Source organism: Barbus barbus, assembly GCF_936440315.1.
Source record: "Barbus barbus genome assembly, chromosome: 4".
In the NCBI taxonomy this organism is placed as follows: domain Eukaryota; kingdom Metazoa; phylum Chordata; class Actinopteri; order Cypriniformes; family Cyprinidae; genus Barbus; species Barbus barbus.
The window spans coordinates 22,176,911-22,193,318 of NC_136732.1; the positions used below are offsets into that span (position 1 = coordinate 22,176,911).

Genomic DNA, 16,408 nt, shown 5'->3' on the forward strand with positions numbered 1-16,408 from the left:
ACTCTGGTATTACTTCTTTAATCATACTCTGTAATCTTCTGCCAGTTCTGCTGCTGTCCATTTGGCTTTATTTTTATTTTGTTTGTCTGTGTCTGAGGATGTGTGAGCATTTGTGTAGAAGGTTGTGTTCATGCCTCCTCCTTTTCATCAACCAACTCATCTCTCTTGCCTTTGTGCGCTGTACTTCTCCTGCCTGTCAGTCAGGAGAAACTTGGTAGAAGTCTAGTTACCAACAATACCAACAACATTACATGCCTCTTGCAGCGATGGAGGAACAAAGCCTAGGTTACATATGCAATGATTCAACCAATGCAATTAACTGCTACAGTGTCGCATCAATATGATTAGATCCTCCCGTACATGATTTTATTTATTTGGTTATTTATTTGGTGCATAGCCATGTAATAAATCGGGTAACCACAAAACAAACCCCTTAAGGATTATACAAGGCCTCAATCACGCTGTCAGGGATTATTTTGCATTGATGACCGGCTGACTGTACATTATCCCTAACATACGTTTCATTATTTTACATTTCATTATTTTAAATTTGTAAAAGGATCTGGGTTGGTGTATGTAGCAGGCATTGACTTTTACCCCTCTTCCCTCGTTTTTTTTTCCTTATCTTTCTGTCTTCCATTCTTTATCATCATCTTCATTGTCATCGTCATCATCACCACCACCATTGCTCTGTGTTCATCCACTGGTCTGCAGGCCAGTGAGCGTGCCTGTAATCGCATGTCTGCCTTCATCGAGACTGCCTCCATTCTCTGTCCTCCCTCCAGGCAGATCGCCAAGAAGGTAGAGCACATACTCATTTACTCACCCGTGCACTCTCCTATTCATTCGTTCCTTCATTCGCTCATTTATGTACTCACCCATTCATTGAGTCACTTCATCTTGTTCATGCACACATATTACAGCTATTTCAAAGTAGTCTGCCTTCATTGTGTGTGTGCATGTGTGTGCTTGAGTTCTGTATGGATATTTTGTAATAATGCTCTCTCCGTTCAGTTACTTCATGAAGAGTTGGCTCTCCAGTGGGTGGTGAGCACCAGTACTGTGAGAGAGGCGTCTCTGCAGCAGGCCTGGTTCTTCTTCCAGCTCATGGTCAGTAGACTCCTAACCTTTTACATTTACTGTACATCAATAACTAAAGTCAAGTCATATTTATTTCTATAGCACTTTATACAATACAGATTGTTACAGAGCAGCTTCATAATAATAAAACGGGTATTAAAAAAGCAGTTCTACTTTAGTTCAATGTCAGTGTCAATGTTCATTGCATGAAATGAAGTGAACTCAATTCAACTATAAAACAGCTCTGCAGAAGACAATAATAAAGGGGAGGGGGGAAGTGGTGTGTGGCCAAGTATGGCGACCCATACTTGGAATTTGTGCTCTGCATTTAACCCATCCAAGTGTACACACAGTAGTGAACATACACCCGGAGCAGCATTTACTTACCATCGTGTCAATAAAAAATGTAGAATTTTCATTTTTGAGTGAGCTGTCCCTTTAATAGTTCCACATATCGTTTGACTGAATTATTTCTATAATTTCTAGACATGCAAGTTTTGAAAAACCTTGTTGTTTGGTGAGTTTTGTAAGGCAGAATCAAAGCTTCAGATGGTATCACTCATTTTTCTGTGTGTGATAACAGGTGAAGAGCATGTCCCATCATCTGTTCCTGTCCTCACGCCTGGACATGCCCCGACGCCAGCGCTTCCCAGACCGCTTTGTGGATGACATTGCTGCCTTAGTGTGTGCTATCAGTGCAGATATAGCCAGCAGATATCACAAGGTAAAAGAGCAGCAGATCTCATTTTACTGTTGGAGGAACACAGACCTTATGTAGATAAGGGGATGTGAGAGACTTTATGGTGGTTTCTACTCTTTTTTTTATTTTTATTTTTATGACTGTTTACTTGTTGTGGATCAACAGGAAGCATGCTTATCTTTGTCTGAACCAATATCTGTGTGCATTTCAGGATGTCGAGCTAGTGGAGAGGTTAAACAGCAGCTTGGCCTTTTTCCTCAATGACCTGCTGTCTCTAATGGACAGAGGCTTTGTTTTCAACCTCATTCGCTCGTATTATAAACAGGTACATGCACAAACACAGAAGCACACATTTTAAAATGCTTTCAGTGTGTTTGAGTACTGTAGTCTGAATATATGACGCTCTTATCCATAGTTTTGTCGTCATTTGATGAATTTCTGCTGCCATGATCACTAGACTTTGGACACATAAATTGTAAAAAGCGCACTAGTGCACATAGTGCCTGGTTTACATGGATTGCAAGTGCTTTAGTGAACAAGACGCATGCAGATGAGGCGCAGCTGTGAATCCACCCTAGAAACTTCAGTGACAGATGGCAGTTTGGTGCTTTTGTGTCTTCAGATTAATAATAAGCTCCACACGGCGCAGAACCCCAGCTCTCTTACAGCACTGAGGATGGACTTCATACGGGTCGTCTGCAGTCACGAGCACTACGTCACCCTGAACCTGCCCTGCGCCACCCTCAGTCCCCCTGCGTCCCCCTCACCTTCCACATCCTCCACCACCTCTCAGGTACACACACACATTTAGACTAACACAGTCTTTCATACTTGCTCACATTCTGTTACTCTTAAATTAATGTTTCAGGTACAAGTCAAGCTGTCACAGAAAATTGCTTGACTTTTCGCTTTGATTTTTACAAAAACAGAAATTGTTATCATAAATGTGCAGATTCTGTGTTTGACCTAATTATATCTAGACCTTCATGACCACATGACTTTCATGACCACATTCACACAATCAATACAAGGGAAATGACACGTAGGCAGGGAAATTATTTAATGATCTATTAAGCTTTTTTCTTTTTTCCAGAATAATACACCACAGTCCAGAAGTTTGATAAAGTTTGGAAAGATTTTTTTTTATATTTTTGAATAATATGCTATATATAAATTGCTCAAGAAAGGCTGCATTGAGAGAAAAAAAAAAAAAAAAAACATTTGTTCACAGCCATTACTCCAGTCTTTGGTAATGCTGATTAGCTGGTCAAGAAACATTTCTTATTTTTATCAACGTTGAGAACAGTTTTATCAATGTTGAAAACGGCTACATAATATTTTTGATAACAATGTTACATGTTTTTCAGGATTCTTTGATGAATAGAACGTTCAAAAGAACTGCATTTATTTGAAATACAAACCTTGTGTAACATTATAAATGCCTTTACTGTCTCTTGACCAATTTAATGCTGAATGCAAAAAATCTTACTGACCCCAAACTTTTTACAAATTGTGTAAATATTAGTACTTTAACCAAAACTTACAATTCAGTAATTAATAAATTGATACAATATAAAATAATAATTGTAAGCACAAATTTGATAACTTTTTTCAATCCTGTCATGATGGATGTTGTGCTTCTGCTGACTGTCTGCCATACAGCCACATTATATCAAGCTGGACACACTCAGTGAAATCCTCTTAGGGAATAAATTGCACTTTATTATGGCAGTGCTGAAGCAGGCATTTTCTGTGTCTTCTCTTGTAGAGCTCAGCGTTCTCCTGTCATGTTCAGGATCAGGGTGTGGTCAGCATGTTCGAACTGTCGGTGCCGTTCCGCCAGCAGCATTTTCTTTCTGGTCTGCTGTTGGCTGAACTGTCACTCATCCTGGAGCCAGACAGAGAAGGGTGAGAAACGTTCTTACGCTCACACACTCAAGTATTTTACTAGGGAGACACAGACATTTTCAGCTTATGTCAGTAGCTGATTTCTTTCATCTTATGGTCAAAGTACTGATATTAGTACTGATTCTTAACAATTCCAAAAAGTACAAATAATGGTGAAATATCTTAGTTCACAATGCCAATTTTGATATCACATTTAAAGGCTGCAATACATTACTGTACATGAGTTTTACCTGATGTTTTTGTCCCGATTTGGAATCTGGAGTCGATGCTAGTTGCCAAAAGTCAGAGTCAGTCTGCAGATTTTGAGCAGTTGACCGATTTCACAGAAAATCACGTAGTGTATAATGAATACAGACTATGGTTTTTACTTTTAGCTTCAGACTATGATTCTATCCAGCTGGAGGATATCAGTCATGTTTGGTATTTTGAGACAATTTTAGAACATATATTGTTCTATGCGAGTCATTTTGTGTATGATGCTCAATTTTTCTCTGTCATACACACCTAATATGGCTTGAGGGTGAGTAAAACATGCAGTATTTTTCATTTTTGGGTGAACTGTCCCTTTAAATTAGCACAGAAAAAACTTTGAACTGCTTTTGAACTGCTTTTATAAATAGGACTTTAAAAATACACAGATTCCAACACCTCAAATCACATCTCACACCTCTTTCTCAGTATGTTCTTCCTACACAAGAAGGCCATTAGTGCGCTGCATTCTCTGCTGTGCAGTCACGACGCGGACCCCCGCTACACAGACCCCCAGGTCCGCTCGCACATCGCCCAGCTCTACCTGCCACTCATCCCCATCGTCATGGAGACGCTGCCCCAGCTTCACGACTTCACCGGTTAGTGAGACCCTGTGAGCCGAGTGCCCACTGCTTATCTCTGCGGTTATTTATATAAACTCTTTGTTTATGAGTTGAATAGTCTTTTAAAGGTCAGTGCTCCACAGTCATTAAAAACTGAACAAAAGTCCCATTTTAGCAGAGATCTGTATCTCTCCACCTTTGTGTGTCCCAGACACGTCCCCACAGCGTGTACGTCATGCCTCAGCGCTCGTCGATGATAGCGACCCAGACAACGGCACCATCAGCCAGTCTGTTGCCATGGTGATAGCTGGCTCACCACTCCCCCATTCCAAAGCCAACCCCTTCACTCTGCCGTCCGTGGTGAGTACCTGCTCACTGACCAATGTTAATAACTCATGGTATGAATATGAATGAAGGTTGTGAAGTGTTAACACTTTTTGAACAGTAGTGTACAGTATGTAAGTCTCTTATGGCTGCATTTGTTTGATCAAAAATACAGTAAAAATTTGAAATATTATTTTTATTACAATTTAAAATAACAGTTTTTTAGTTTAATACAATACATTGTAAATTTACAATTTATTCCTGTGATGAATTTTCAGCATCATCACTACAGTCTTCAGTGTCACATGATCCTTCAGAAATCTAACTGATTTGCTGCTTAAGAAACAGTTGTTATCATCAATGTTGAAAACATTTGTGCTGCTTAATATTTTTGTGAAAGCTGATTTTTTTGATAATTATAAAGTAAAAAAATGACAGCATTTATTTGAAATATAAATATTTTCTTAATTTCACGTTTGTCAATTTAATGCGTTCTTATTGAATAAAACTATTAATTTATTAAAAATAAAATAAAATACTGTCCCCAAATTTGAGAACCATTTGTCATAATTTTTCTTCCGAGAGGGTAATAATTTGGCAGGGGTCGAAAATGGGCACAACACCGGTTCTTAGTTGGTTCAACTGGCGAGCCCTTTATTTTTTTTATTTTTATTTTACCTTTATTTAACCAGGAAGTCTCATTGAGATTTAAAATCTCTTTTACAAGAGAGAACCTGGCCAAGGTAGCAGCCATACAGTAAGACAATTTTAAAATACAACAAGTACACATTACAACAATCTTTAAACATATCCTCTCAACAAAAACAATCACAAGCTTCCAATACCATTCTCTTTATGATGCCTTTAAATTCAACAATAGACATAAATTTATCTAGTTTTAGATCTTTTTGCAAATTATTCCATGCCCAGGGTGCATAATATAAAAAAGCAGTTTTCCCCAGTTCTGTACAAACTCGAGGTATGTTAAAAAGCAAACACTTGGAAGCGCGTAGCTGGTAATTGCCAGAATAAGACAAAGAGTACAGAGATAAGCTGGAAGTTTACCTAACATTGCTTTATAGATAAAAATGTACCAGTGCTGTTTTCTGCGTGTAGCTAATGATGTCCAACCCACCATCTCATATAAAATGCAATGAGTACGAGATTTTGCATTTGTAATAAAACGTAGTGAAGCATGGTATACCGAATCAAGGCTTGTTAAGATAGAAGAGGCCGCATGCATATATAATATATCACCATAATCAAGCACAGTTAGGAAGTTAGCTTCTACAAGTTTCTTTTTGGCATTCAAAGTAAAATTGGATTTATTTCTAAAATAAAAGCCAAGCTTCATTTTGAGCTTCCTGATTAGATTAGCAATATGTACATTGAATAAAAGCTTATCATCAATCCAAATGCCCAAGTAATTGTAAAAAGGTACTCTTTCAATAATCTTACCATCAGATGTAAAAATACTAAGATTAATCAAGTACTTGTGCCTGAGCTTTTGAAAAAAACATAACCTTTGTTTTCTTTGAATTTAAAACTAATTTTAAACTAACACGCCAAGGCAAAAGGCAGTAGCTTCCACATTATATAGGGTGCTGATCACCGTTTACGGAATCATTATAGTAACATCTGTATAAAATTTAGTGATCATTGGATAGGCTATAACATCTAGTAATGTGATTCCGTTTTTTTTTCTGACCGTATCAACCAGACAAAAAGTTAAACGTGAGTGGATACCGTTTTACAACCAATTTATTTGCAATGTTCCCTAACATTAAAGGATGCAAGACATGCTTAGCCTATTGTTTTTACATCGAACTGAATTAAAATAGCTTAACCTCTAAGAACGACTTGTGGATTGATGTGAACACCAGCAGGGATAATGCTCCGAATGATTGTGAATTAAACATCTCCGATGGCGTTCATTGCAATGGATTTTATCGACTTACAAGAAAAGGATTTAATTGCGAACAGTTATTGATTTTATGTGATATGCTGTCACGGCATTTGAGTCCACACACGTAGAAGTGTGCCGCCCCTGGCACTGAGTGAATAATCTTATTTATTTTATTTGTTTTTATTTGTCACATACACAATTATACAGAGTATAACCAGCAGTGAAATGTGTGCTCTGCATTTAACCCATCCAAGTGTACACTCAGTAGTAAACATACACCCGGAGCAGTGGGCAGCCAATGCTGCGGCGCCCGGGGAGCAGTTGGGGGTTCGGTGCCTTGCTCAAGGGTCTCACCTCAGTCGTGATATTGAGGGTGGAGAGAGTGTTGGTTATTCACTCCCCCCACCTACAATCCCTGCCGGACCTGAGACTCGAACCCACAACCCACAACCTTCGGGTTACAAATCCAACTCTCTATCCATTAGGCCACGACTGACCCGATCTGACCCGACCCGATCCACGACTGACCCGACTGACCTCTAATCTGCATTATAAAAAGAAAAAAGAAACACTTTAAAAATTAATTATTGTTGCCACGTTATCTAGTCATTGCTTGCTTACAGTGCTTTAATTGTACATGGAGCAGTTTGTTAGATCGCAATCTGTCTAATTTGTTTCTCTAATGAAGTGCCGACAGATGTATAGAAGTACACAAGTCACACCGTAATTTAAACACGGTGAACTTTAATGGACAGTAAAACAAAGGCAGAATACCATATAACTCCAGGCTGGCACAGTATTGATGAACGAATGCAAACAAATGCAGAGCACTGTAACTTAATTTGAGCGTTCCAAAACAAAATCAAAGAGTGGTAACTGATGTTATACTGTGTTTTGCCTTGGTTTCTCAGGGGATTTTCTCCATGATACTTAAACGCGTGATAAAAGAGGTCATTAATGTCCCAAAAATTATCAAAGTTATGGCATTTTGTCTTTGCACGGCAGCACTGCTGTCACTATAGACGGGTGTGGTTTCAGCTCAGCTTCACCCACATACCACATTTTTGCCCATTTTAGATTATCCGGGAGTGACGCGCTGCCAAGATGGCTCCGCCCACTTTGGGCTTCAGAAATGCTCTTCAGAAACCTACGAGTGACGTCACGGACACTACGTCCATGTTTTTTACAGTCTATGGTTGCTATTGATGTTCATGGCTTTGCGATCCTACATCGGCATCCAAACACGGCGAATCCAACGTGTTCGTGTTTAGCTGCTATTTTAAATATGGCGGTCCAAAGTTTCTATTCGTCTTGTTGGTCACAGTAACCCTGCCCCCAGCCCCTGACGCAAGCGGTTCTTCCTTCTAGCCCAGCAATGTTTTGGTGCTACTTACGAACCGCTTTTCCTGGTTCAGAGCTGGTGCTTTGGGTGTCGAAAGACAAAGAACCGGTTTGAAACTAGGTTCTGGCTCCGAACCAGTACTGGAACTGCCTTGGTGGAAAAGGGGTATCATTCATCTGAATGAGGTCACAGCTGCTGTGTCGTAATATCACCATTAGAGGAGCCCTTCCTATTCACTCCTGCCCATTCTGTTGACTGCAGTACTGCTCTCCACCACTAGAGGGGTAGTTATTGTGTACTGCTCTGAAAGTGTACAACAGAGTTTCCTGTTCATTTGTGAATATTAATGGCTTCTGTGTGGATGAGGAAATGAGGATCATGTGTGTCTAATTATTTATTATACACATGGGTGTGTAAGGACATCCTCTGTATATGTCTGTCCCAAACAGGTTGCTTGATGTGATGTCTAAAAGGTCTGATTTTGTGTGTGTTGTCTGCATGAGTGTAACTGCGTTTTTGTTTGTTTCTTCATCAGGCAGGCCGTCAGTGTAGCACCCTCTCTGCAGAGTGCAGCAGGACACTTCTGGTTTGTTTCCTGTGGGTGTTGAAGAATGCAGATGCAGGGCTGTTGGAGCGCTGGGTCTCAGACCTGTCTGTGCCACAAATCAACCGCTTGCTTGATCTTCTTCACCTCAGTCTGTCCTGTTTCGAATACAAGGTACATCCACATGCCCTTCTCAGTAATGACTATTTGACATGTAGAAACATGGTCCATTCAGTCATGGTCAGGTAGTGAGGAGATAGTAGGATTAATCATGTTTTATCTTAAATACCAACGAAGCAATAAGAGTAAAATGCAGGTCAATCAAATGTCATGTTGCACCTGTTGCTTTGCATAGTCTCCCAAAGGATATGCATATCCTTCCGAACACTTTTTAAAATCGTGGAAAATCATGGAATTTTAAATTGAAAATCTTTGAAAGACTTTTTAGTACTGGGATAGTATGTATACTAATAAAACCATTTATATTTGCAAACATTACATTATTTATAATAAATAAATATAACTAACTGTGTGTGTGTGTGTGTGTGTGTGTGTGTGTGTGTGTGTGTGTATATATATATACTGGCCACTTTATTATGTACACCTTGCTAGTACCGGGTTGGACCCCCTTTTGCCTTCAGAACTGCCTTAATTCTTCGTGGCATAGATTCAACAAGGTGTTGGAAACATTGCTCAGAGATTTTGGTCCATATTGACATGATAGCATCACGCAGTTGCTGCAGATTTGTCGGCTGCACATCCATGATGCGAATCTCCCGTTCCACCACATCCCAAAGGTGCTCTATTGGATTGAGATCTGGTGACTGTGGAGGCCATTTGAGCAAAGTGAACTCATTGTCATGTTCAACAAACCAGTCTGAGATGATTTGAGCTTTGTGACATGGTGCATTATCCTGCAGGAAGTAGCCATCAGAAGATGGGTACACTGTAGTCATAAAGGGATGGACGTGGTCAGCAACAATACTCAGGTAGGCTGTGGCGTTTAAACGATGCTCAATTGGTACTAAGGGGCCCAAAGTGTGCCAAGAAAATATCCCCCACACCATTACACCACCACCACCAGCTTGAACCGTTGAGACAAGGCAGGATGGATCCATGCTTTCATGTTCTTTACGCCAAATTCTGACCCTACCATCTGAATGTCAGAAATCGAGACCCCTCAGACCAGGCAACATTTTTTTTCCAATTTTGGTGAGCCTGTGCGAATTGTAGCCTCCGTTTCCTGTTCTTAGCTGACAGGAGGTGTTGTGCGTTCAGAGATGGTATTCTGCATATCTTGGTTGTAACGAGTAGTTATTTGAGTTACTGTTGCCTTTCTTTCATCTCTAACCAGTCTGCCCATTCTCCTCTGACCTCTGACATCAACAAGGCATGTTCGTCCACACAACTGCCGCTCATTGGATATTTTCTCTTTTCCGGACCATTCTCGGTAAACCCTAGAGATGGTTGTGCGTGAAAATCCCAGTAGATCAGCAGTTTTTGAAATACTCAGACCAGCCCGTCTGGCACCAACAACCATTCCACCTTCAGTCACTTAAATCCCATTTCTTCCCCATTCTGATGCTCTGTTTGAACTTCAGCAAGTCGTCTTCACCACATCTAGATGCCTAAATGCATTGAGTTGCTGCCATGTGATTGGCTGATTAACAATTAGTGTTACCAAGCAATTTAACAGGTGTACCTAATAAAGTGGCCGGTAAGTGTGCGTATGTATGTATATATTTATGGTATGTATGTGTATGTATGTGTATATATATATATATATATATATATATATATATATATATATATATATATATATATATATATATATATATATATATATATATACACATATATATATATATATATATATATATATATATATATATATATATATATACACATACATACATATACACATACATACATATACACACACACACACACACACACACATATATACACATACTTTCTTTGCTAAAATAATGCTTAAGAAATCAATAATGTTTAAAAACTTGAAAATACAATATATAAACATGTTGTTGCAGTTTGGGATCATTGCATTCAACTTTCGACTTTTTTTTTTATTTTTATTTTTTTTATAAATGTTCCACAATGTAATTATTTACAAAGAGGCTGTGATGAGGATATGCCAGTTTAAACCTATATTTGGCTGAACATCCTGTTTAATTCCAAGGACCAGAGAAAGGGTGGAAAATGATCAGGAACCATTATTTTTGGTACAAAACCTTTACTAACATTGTATACATGGACCACAGGGAGAAAAAAATATGACATGGCCTCTTTCAAATTCAAAAAAATAACTTGGAACTGTAATTTTTGAAGTCTTTTCTTATGTTACACCATTTCTTCTGACACATTCAGACATTTTTACTTTATGTAGTGCATTTTTGTGTTGCATGTTGACATGTTTTTGATTATTCTGTTCATTGTGCCTCTTCTCAGGGGAAGAAAGCCCTGGAGAGGATAAACAGTCTGACCTTTAAGAAGTCTCAGGACATGAAGGCCCGTCTGGAGGAGGCCATACTGGGCACCATCGGAGCAAGACAGGAGATGGTCCGTCGCTGCAGAGGTACAACGGACACTGTGTTGGTATCTGTGTGAGTAAATGTCAAAGCAGTGAATTTGTAATTCACCTCTGTTCCTGTGCGTTCCTCAGAGCGCAGTCCTTACGGAGGTCAGGAGAATGTCCGCTGGAGGAAAAACGTCTCTCACTGGAGACAGAACGCAGACAGAGTGGACAAGTGTGTCTTTTTGCCTCTTCTCTCACTGAATATCTTTTTGTTGCTATTCACTTTCACTGGACATCTGAATGATGTCGCTCTAGCTGTCTCTAGATTTAATGAAGCACATAATCATTGGCTACACATACAGTTGTGTGTGTGTGTGTGTGTCATAATGGCACTATGAATAGCTTACTGTAAACACTGTCTCTGTGCAGAACCAAGGCAGAGGTGGAGCAGGAGTTGGTAGTGGATGGAAACTTGGCGACAGAAGCTGCTCTCATAGCCCTGGACACACTGGAGATCATTGTCAAAGTAAAGCAGACTTTGTGACTCATTTGAATGCACTTTCTACAAATACCATGCGTTACAACGAGTAATTTTCACATAGTTCATAAGTGTTTGTGTGTGTTTTTGCATCAGACGGTGGTGATGTCAGAGCTGAAGGAGAGTGTTTTGGGTGGTGTGCTGAGAGTCCTCCTCCACAGTATGGCAGGAAATCAGAGCGCCCTCTTCCTGCAGCACTGCTTCAGCACACAGAGAGCTTTGGTCTACAAGGTTTGTGTCTGTTGTTAGCACAGCTTGTTAATCCCTAACTCTAATTACTGAACACTGGTTCAAAACCCATGTTATTTAAAGTCATTAAATTCTATCACATGCACACTACCATTCATTTTTTTGTTTTTGAAATAAGTCTCTTTTGCTTACCAAGGCTGCATTTATTTGATGAAAAATAATATTCAGCAAATATTGTTAAATAGTAGTACAATTTAAAATAACTGTTTTCTATTTGAATATTTTTAAAAAAAATGTAAATTATTCCTGTGATCAGAGCTGAATTTTCAGCATCATTACTCCAGTCTTCAGTGTCACATGATCCTTCAGAAATCTAATATGCTATCTAATATTCTAATATGCTGATTTGCGGCTTAAGAAACATTTCTTACTATTATAAAAAGGTAAGGTAAATAGAAATGTTTTGTAACAACATATACATGTGTGTTTGCTCTCACTTTTGACCAAATGAATGTGTCCTTGCAGAATAAAAATATTATTTTCTTTAAAAAAAAACTTTTCAAATATTACTGACCTTAAACTTTTTAACTGTAGTGAACTTTTGAACTTGGTCCTTCCACTGACAATTAAAGAACGCCATGTCACTCCATCACTACTCAAAAACACAGTAGCAGCTAAATAGAATCGAATAGAATAGTTTTTATTGTCAAAACTAAATACTGTTTAGCATCCTGGCAATCATTGTTACAATGAGATTTTTCAGACTTGTACGGCTCACATTTTTTTGAGTGTAAATACATAGTTCTTCATGCTGTCTGTGTATTTTTCGAAAATTATTATTAAATAAAATAACTTGAAACTGTAAGACCTTCCCTTGTTGTTCAGGTTAGCCTTGTGTACATATTATTTGACATAGTTCACAAAGGAAATTGTAGAAGAACCTAAGCTTTGCACGTGTGTTTCTGTAGTTCCCAGAGATGCTGTTTGAGGAGGACACTGAGCTCTGTGCTGATCTGTGTTTGCGGTTACTACGTCACTGCAGCAGCAGCGTGAGCTCCGTACGCAGCCACGCCAGCGCCTCCCTCTACCTACTCATGAGACAGAACTTTGAGATCGGCAACGTAAGGCACTATGTCACTTTAAACTCCTATCCTTGATTCAGCTTTCGCTACATATAGAGGAGAAATATGATCAACTAAATCCTGTCTTTTCTCCTGTTCTGTAGAATTTCGCCCGTGTGAAGATGCAGGTCACCATGTCTCTGTCTTCACTCGTGGGAACCTCGACGAAGTTCAATGAAGACCATTTGCGACGCTCTTTAAAAACTATTCTCACTTATGCCGAGGATGACCTGGAGCTCAGAGATTCCCCCTTCCCTGAGCAGGTATCAAACACTTGGATCGGAGCTGGTAGCTAAAAGGTTTTTGGTTCGAATCCCACAGGGGATAAAAACCCAGCACTCATCATTAATGTGCCCTTTAAGGATACATAAAGTGATAGATTTAAAAAATATATATTCATACAGGAACACTTTATATCTACTAATAATTATGCTAAAGTACAGTCACTTCAGGGTTATTATCAACAACTAAAACCATAAACAAATTTGTTATAAATAAACTGAAATAACATCAAATATATATATAAAAAAAAACTTATTTTAGCTATTTGCCAAGGCAGCATTTCTCATTTCCACACAAAATACATCAAATATTTAAAAAACTTTCAAATTAAAGTGAAAATAGTACATAAAAATAAAATTGAATTCAAAATAGTAACAAAAACTATAATGGCATATCATTGATATTACCATAATACTGAGTCACTTTTCTTCTGTCTTGTCTGTAGGTGCAGGATCTCGTCTTCAACCTCCACATGATTCTCACTGACACCGTGAAGATGAAGGAGCACCAGCAGGATCCAGAGATGCTTATAGACCTCATGTACAGGTTAGTGCTTTATCGTAAAAACCAAAGGACAGTCAATGTTGCCCCTGTGCTTTATGTACAAATGGCTCTTCTCTGTGTAGGATTGCTAAGGGCTATCAGAACTCTCCTGATCTGAGGCTTACGTGGCTGCAGAACATGGCAGGAAAGCACTCAGAGAGAGGGAACCATGCGGAGGCAGCACACTGTCTGGTGCATAGCGCCGCCCTGGTGGCGGAGTACCTCAACATGCTTGAAGATTGCCGCTACCTTCCTATCGGCTGTGTGTCATTCCAGGTAAAATCCTGTGTGTGTGTGTGTGTGTGTGTGTGTGTTCTTGAATATATGGTTTATGAGGACACTTCCTATATCCTTGTAAACCAAATGGCTTAAAAAACATACAAAAAGAAGCATCTAATAATTGAATAAAACCACCAGGAAAGGTTTTATTGTTGTTTACTAAAAATACATATATATAAGGTAATGTACAAAATAATGTAACTTACCAAAACAAGTTGAACTTGAAATACTAATATTACTAAAACTGAAAAAAAGCTGTGTAGGAATATTTTAAAACAACAACAAAATAACCTAATGAAAATTTTAAAAGAACATAACAAAATTACATAACTTTAAACTGAAATTAAAATTGAAAATATAAAAGTGAAAACTACTTTAAAGTAATAAGAAATACATAATAGTATATGAATAATAACAATGTTATACCATAACTAATAGTGTTGTCACAGTACCAACATTTCTGTATTCGTTACCAATACCAGTGAAAATCCACCGTTCTCGGTACTAATTTCGGTACCAAAGCAAAACACACAAACATGCTAATTAAAAAACACATTATTTTTATTAATAAAGTTAAACAAAAAGAAACTGTACAAAAACCAGTGCCATTTCTTATGCTTATTTAAAATAGTTTCAAGTTTTTCCACAAGTAATAAAAGTATGAAAAAAAGGAAACGAGTTTCACCCAAAAGTTTTTGTCATATTTCTGCTGCCGCTGAAAAACAACTGTAAACTGTTGTCTGTTTTAGGGTTTGCTGGGGTGTTTCATGATCTTCCTCAGCCTGCAGCTGTAAGAGGAAAATATAATATACTTAAGTAAAGCAATGGGCTGAGTCTGACCAAAATCAACATTAGATCATTGACTCCAACTTTTCAGTAAATAGTAAACTTTTTTATAGGGAAATCAGTATTAATTGGTATCAGATGCCATCAGATCAAAGATCCCATTAAACAAATATTAAAAATAGACTGTCTTTGTTGTTTGTTCATTAATTTGAAGATTGATTAATTTCAGAAAAAATGTGCGATTAATTAGTAAAAAATGTTAATCGATTGACAGCACTAATTTTTACATATTGAATGGAATATATTGAAAATGCAAAACACATTTTCACTTCACATAAAAATGTATTATAATGTATGGTAATACCTATGATAAATGTTGTGGATTGTTGGACACTTCAATTGCTTTTCACAGAGTATTTCGTCCAATGTGCTGGAAGAGTCTGCGGTGTCTGATGATATTCTGTCCCCAGAGGAGGAGGGCATCTGTTCAGGGAAGTACTTCAGTGAGTCTGGGCTCGTGGGACTTCTGGAGCAAGCAGCTGCGTCTTTCAACATGGTGAGAGCTCACGTCACATGACTCCCCCCACAGTCATGGAAACTGAGTGCATCCAAGGGAATCAAATGGATTAGATTCATATCCAAGCCAGCGCCACACTTTTCTATGGGATTATTAACTATTAACTGAAGGTTGACTGTAGATTCTGTCTCTTCTCCAGGCTGCCATGTACGAGGCCATAAATGAAGTCTACAAAATTCTTTGTCCCATTCACGAAGCCAACAGAGACTTTAAGAAGCTGGGCTCTGTCCATGGCAAACTGCAGGATGCCTTCAACAAAGTATACAATCAGGTTTGTTGAAGTTTGTGTTAAAGAGCTGAATGTGTCTACAAGAAGTTCCAATCAATCTTGCACAGTTTCAGGAGTCAATATGTTGAATGGATATTAAATTTAAACAATATTCATTGTACATTAATTAGTAATGTTATTTCTTGTATAAGAAAAAAATGATGAAGCCATTATAGTCTGCCACTTCATCCAGTATATAACCACAGTAGGAAATAGTAATACATATTTTTGAGTTTGAGTTTTGATTGAGTTGTCTTAGGTAAAATTGAGCAGTTGAACAAAAATCATTGAGCTGCTTCATTTAAAAAATATATATCAGGGCTTAAAGTTCTCCGGCACCGTGCCGGATCTCCGGCGTGCGGCGTTTGGCTGAAAGAAAAAAAGAAATAGTCCTCCTACATTTAAAAAAACACTTGTTGATATCACATTCGAGTTCATGAGTTCACCTACCAATGTATGAGAGGAACACAGCTTTCACTCTCAACAAAACTTAACATTACTATCCAATCAGAAATTTGCTCTTATAAATACAAACACGAGACGGGCATAATAGTATCCAATTGCACAGTCGCAGCTGATGAATGGAAAAGAAGCCTGGGTCTCGAGTGCGACAGGTTAAAAAAGCTGCGAGGCACGATGGCCAAAGATGTCCATCTAACGGCATATTTACATA

At 38.4% G+C, this 16,408-nt stretch overlaps 2 protein-coding genes across 4 annotated transcripts in view; both read left to right on the forward strand.

Moving 5' to 3' along the window:
• The window catches only part of LOC306869044 (vascular cell adhesion protein 1-like), a 709,597-nt gene that overhangs the window by 235,239 nt on the left and 457,950 nt on the right, over window positions 1-16,408 (forward strand). The window lies entirely within an intron of this gene.
• Window positions 1-16,408, forward strand: part of LOC306869038 (dedicator of cytokinesis protein 7-like) — a 73,984-nt gene that overhangs the window by 48,105 nt on the left and 9,471 nt on the right. For 2 of the 3 annotated variants that reach the window (XM_079415603.1, XM_079415602.1), the window contains exons 24-42: window positions 715-801; window positions 1,015-1,110; window positions 1,664-1,804; window positions 1,992-2,105; window positions 2,403-2,573; window positions 3,549-3,688; window positions 4,367-4,536; window positions 4,712-4,860; window positions 8,608-8,790; window positions 11,086-11,212; window positions 11,300-11,384; window positions 11,582-11,678; window positions 11,787-11,921; window positions 12,848-13,000; window positions 13,105-13,263; window positions 13,728-13,828; window positions 13,909-14,101; window positions 15,303-15,446; window positions 15,607-15,738. In XM_079415603.1, the coding sequence (XP_079271729.1) occupies window positions 715-801; window positions 1,015-1,110; window positions 1,664-1,804; window positions 1,992-2,105; window positions 2,403-2,573; window positions 3,549-3,688; window positions 4,367-4,536; window positions 4,712-4,860; window positions 8,608-8,790; window positions 11,086-11,212; window positions 11,300-11,384; window positions 11,582-11,678; window positions 11,787-11,921; window positions 12,848-13,000; window positions 13,105-13,263; window positions 13,728-13,828; window positions 13,909-14,101; window positions 15,303-15,446; window positions 15,607-15,738 (2,577 nt within the window). The remainder of the gene's footprint in view (window positions 1-714; window positions 802-1,014; window positions 1,111-1,663; window positions 1,805-1,991; window positions 2,106-2,402; window positions 2,574-3,548; window positions 3,689-4,366; window positions 4,537-4,711; window positions 4,861-8,607; window positions 8,791-11,085; window positions 11,213-11,299; window positions 11,385-11,581; window positions 11,679-11,786; window positions 11,922-12,847; window positions 13,001-13,104; window positions 13,264-13,727; window positions 13,829-13,908; window positions 14,102-15,302; window positions 15,447-15,606; window positions 15,739-16,408) is intronic. The other variant, XM_079415604.1, reaches the window with a different exon arrangement.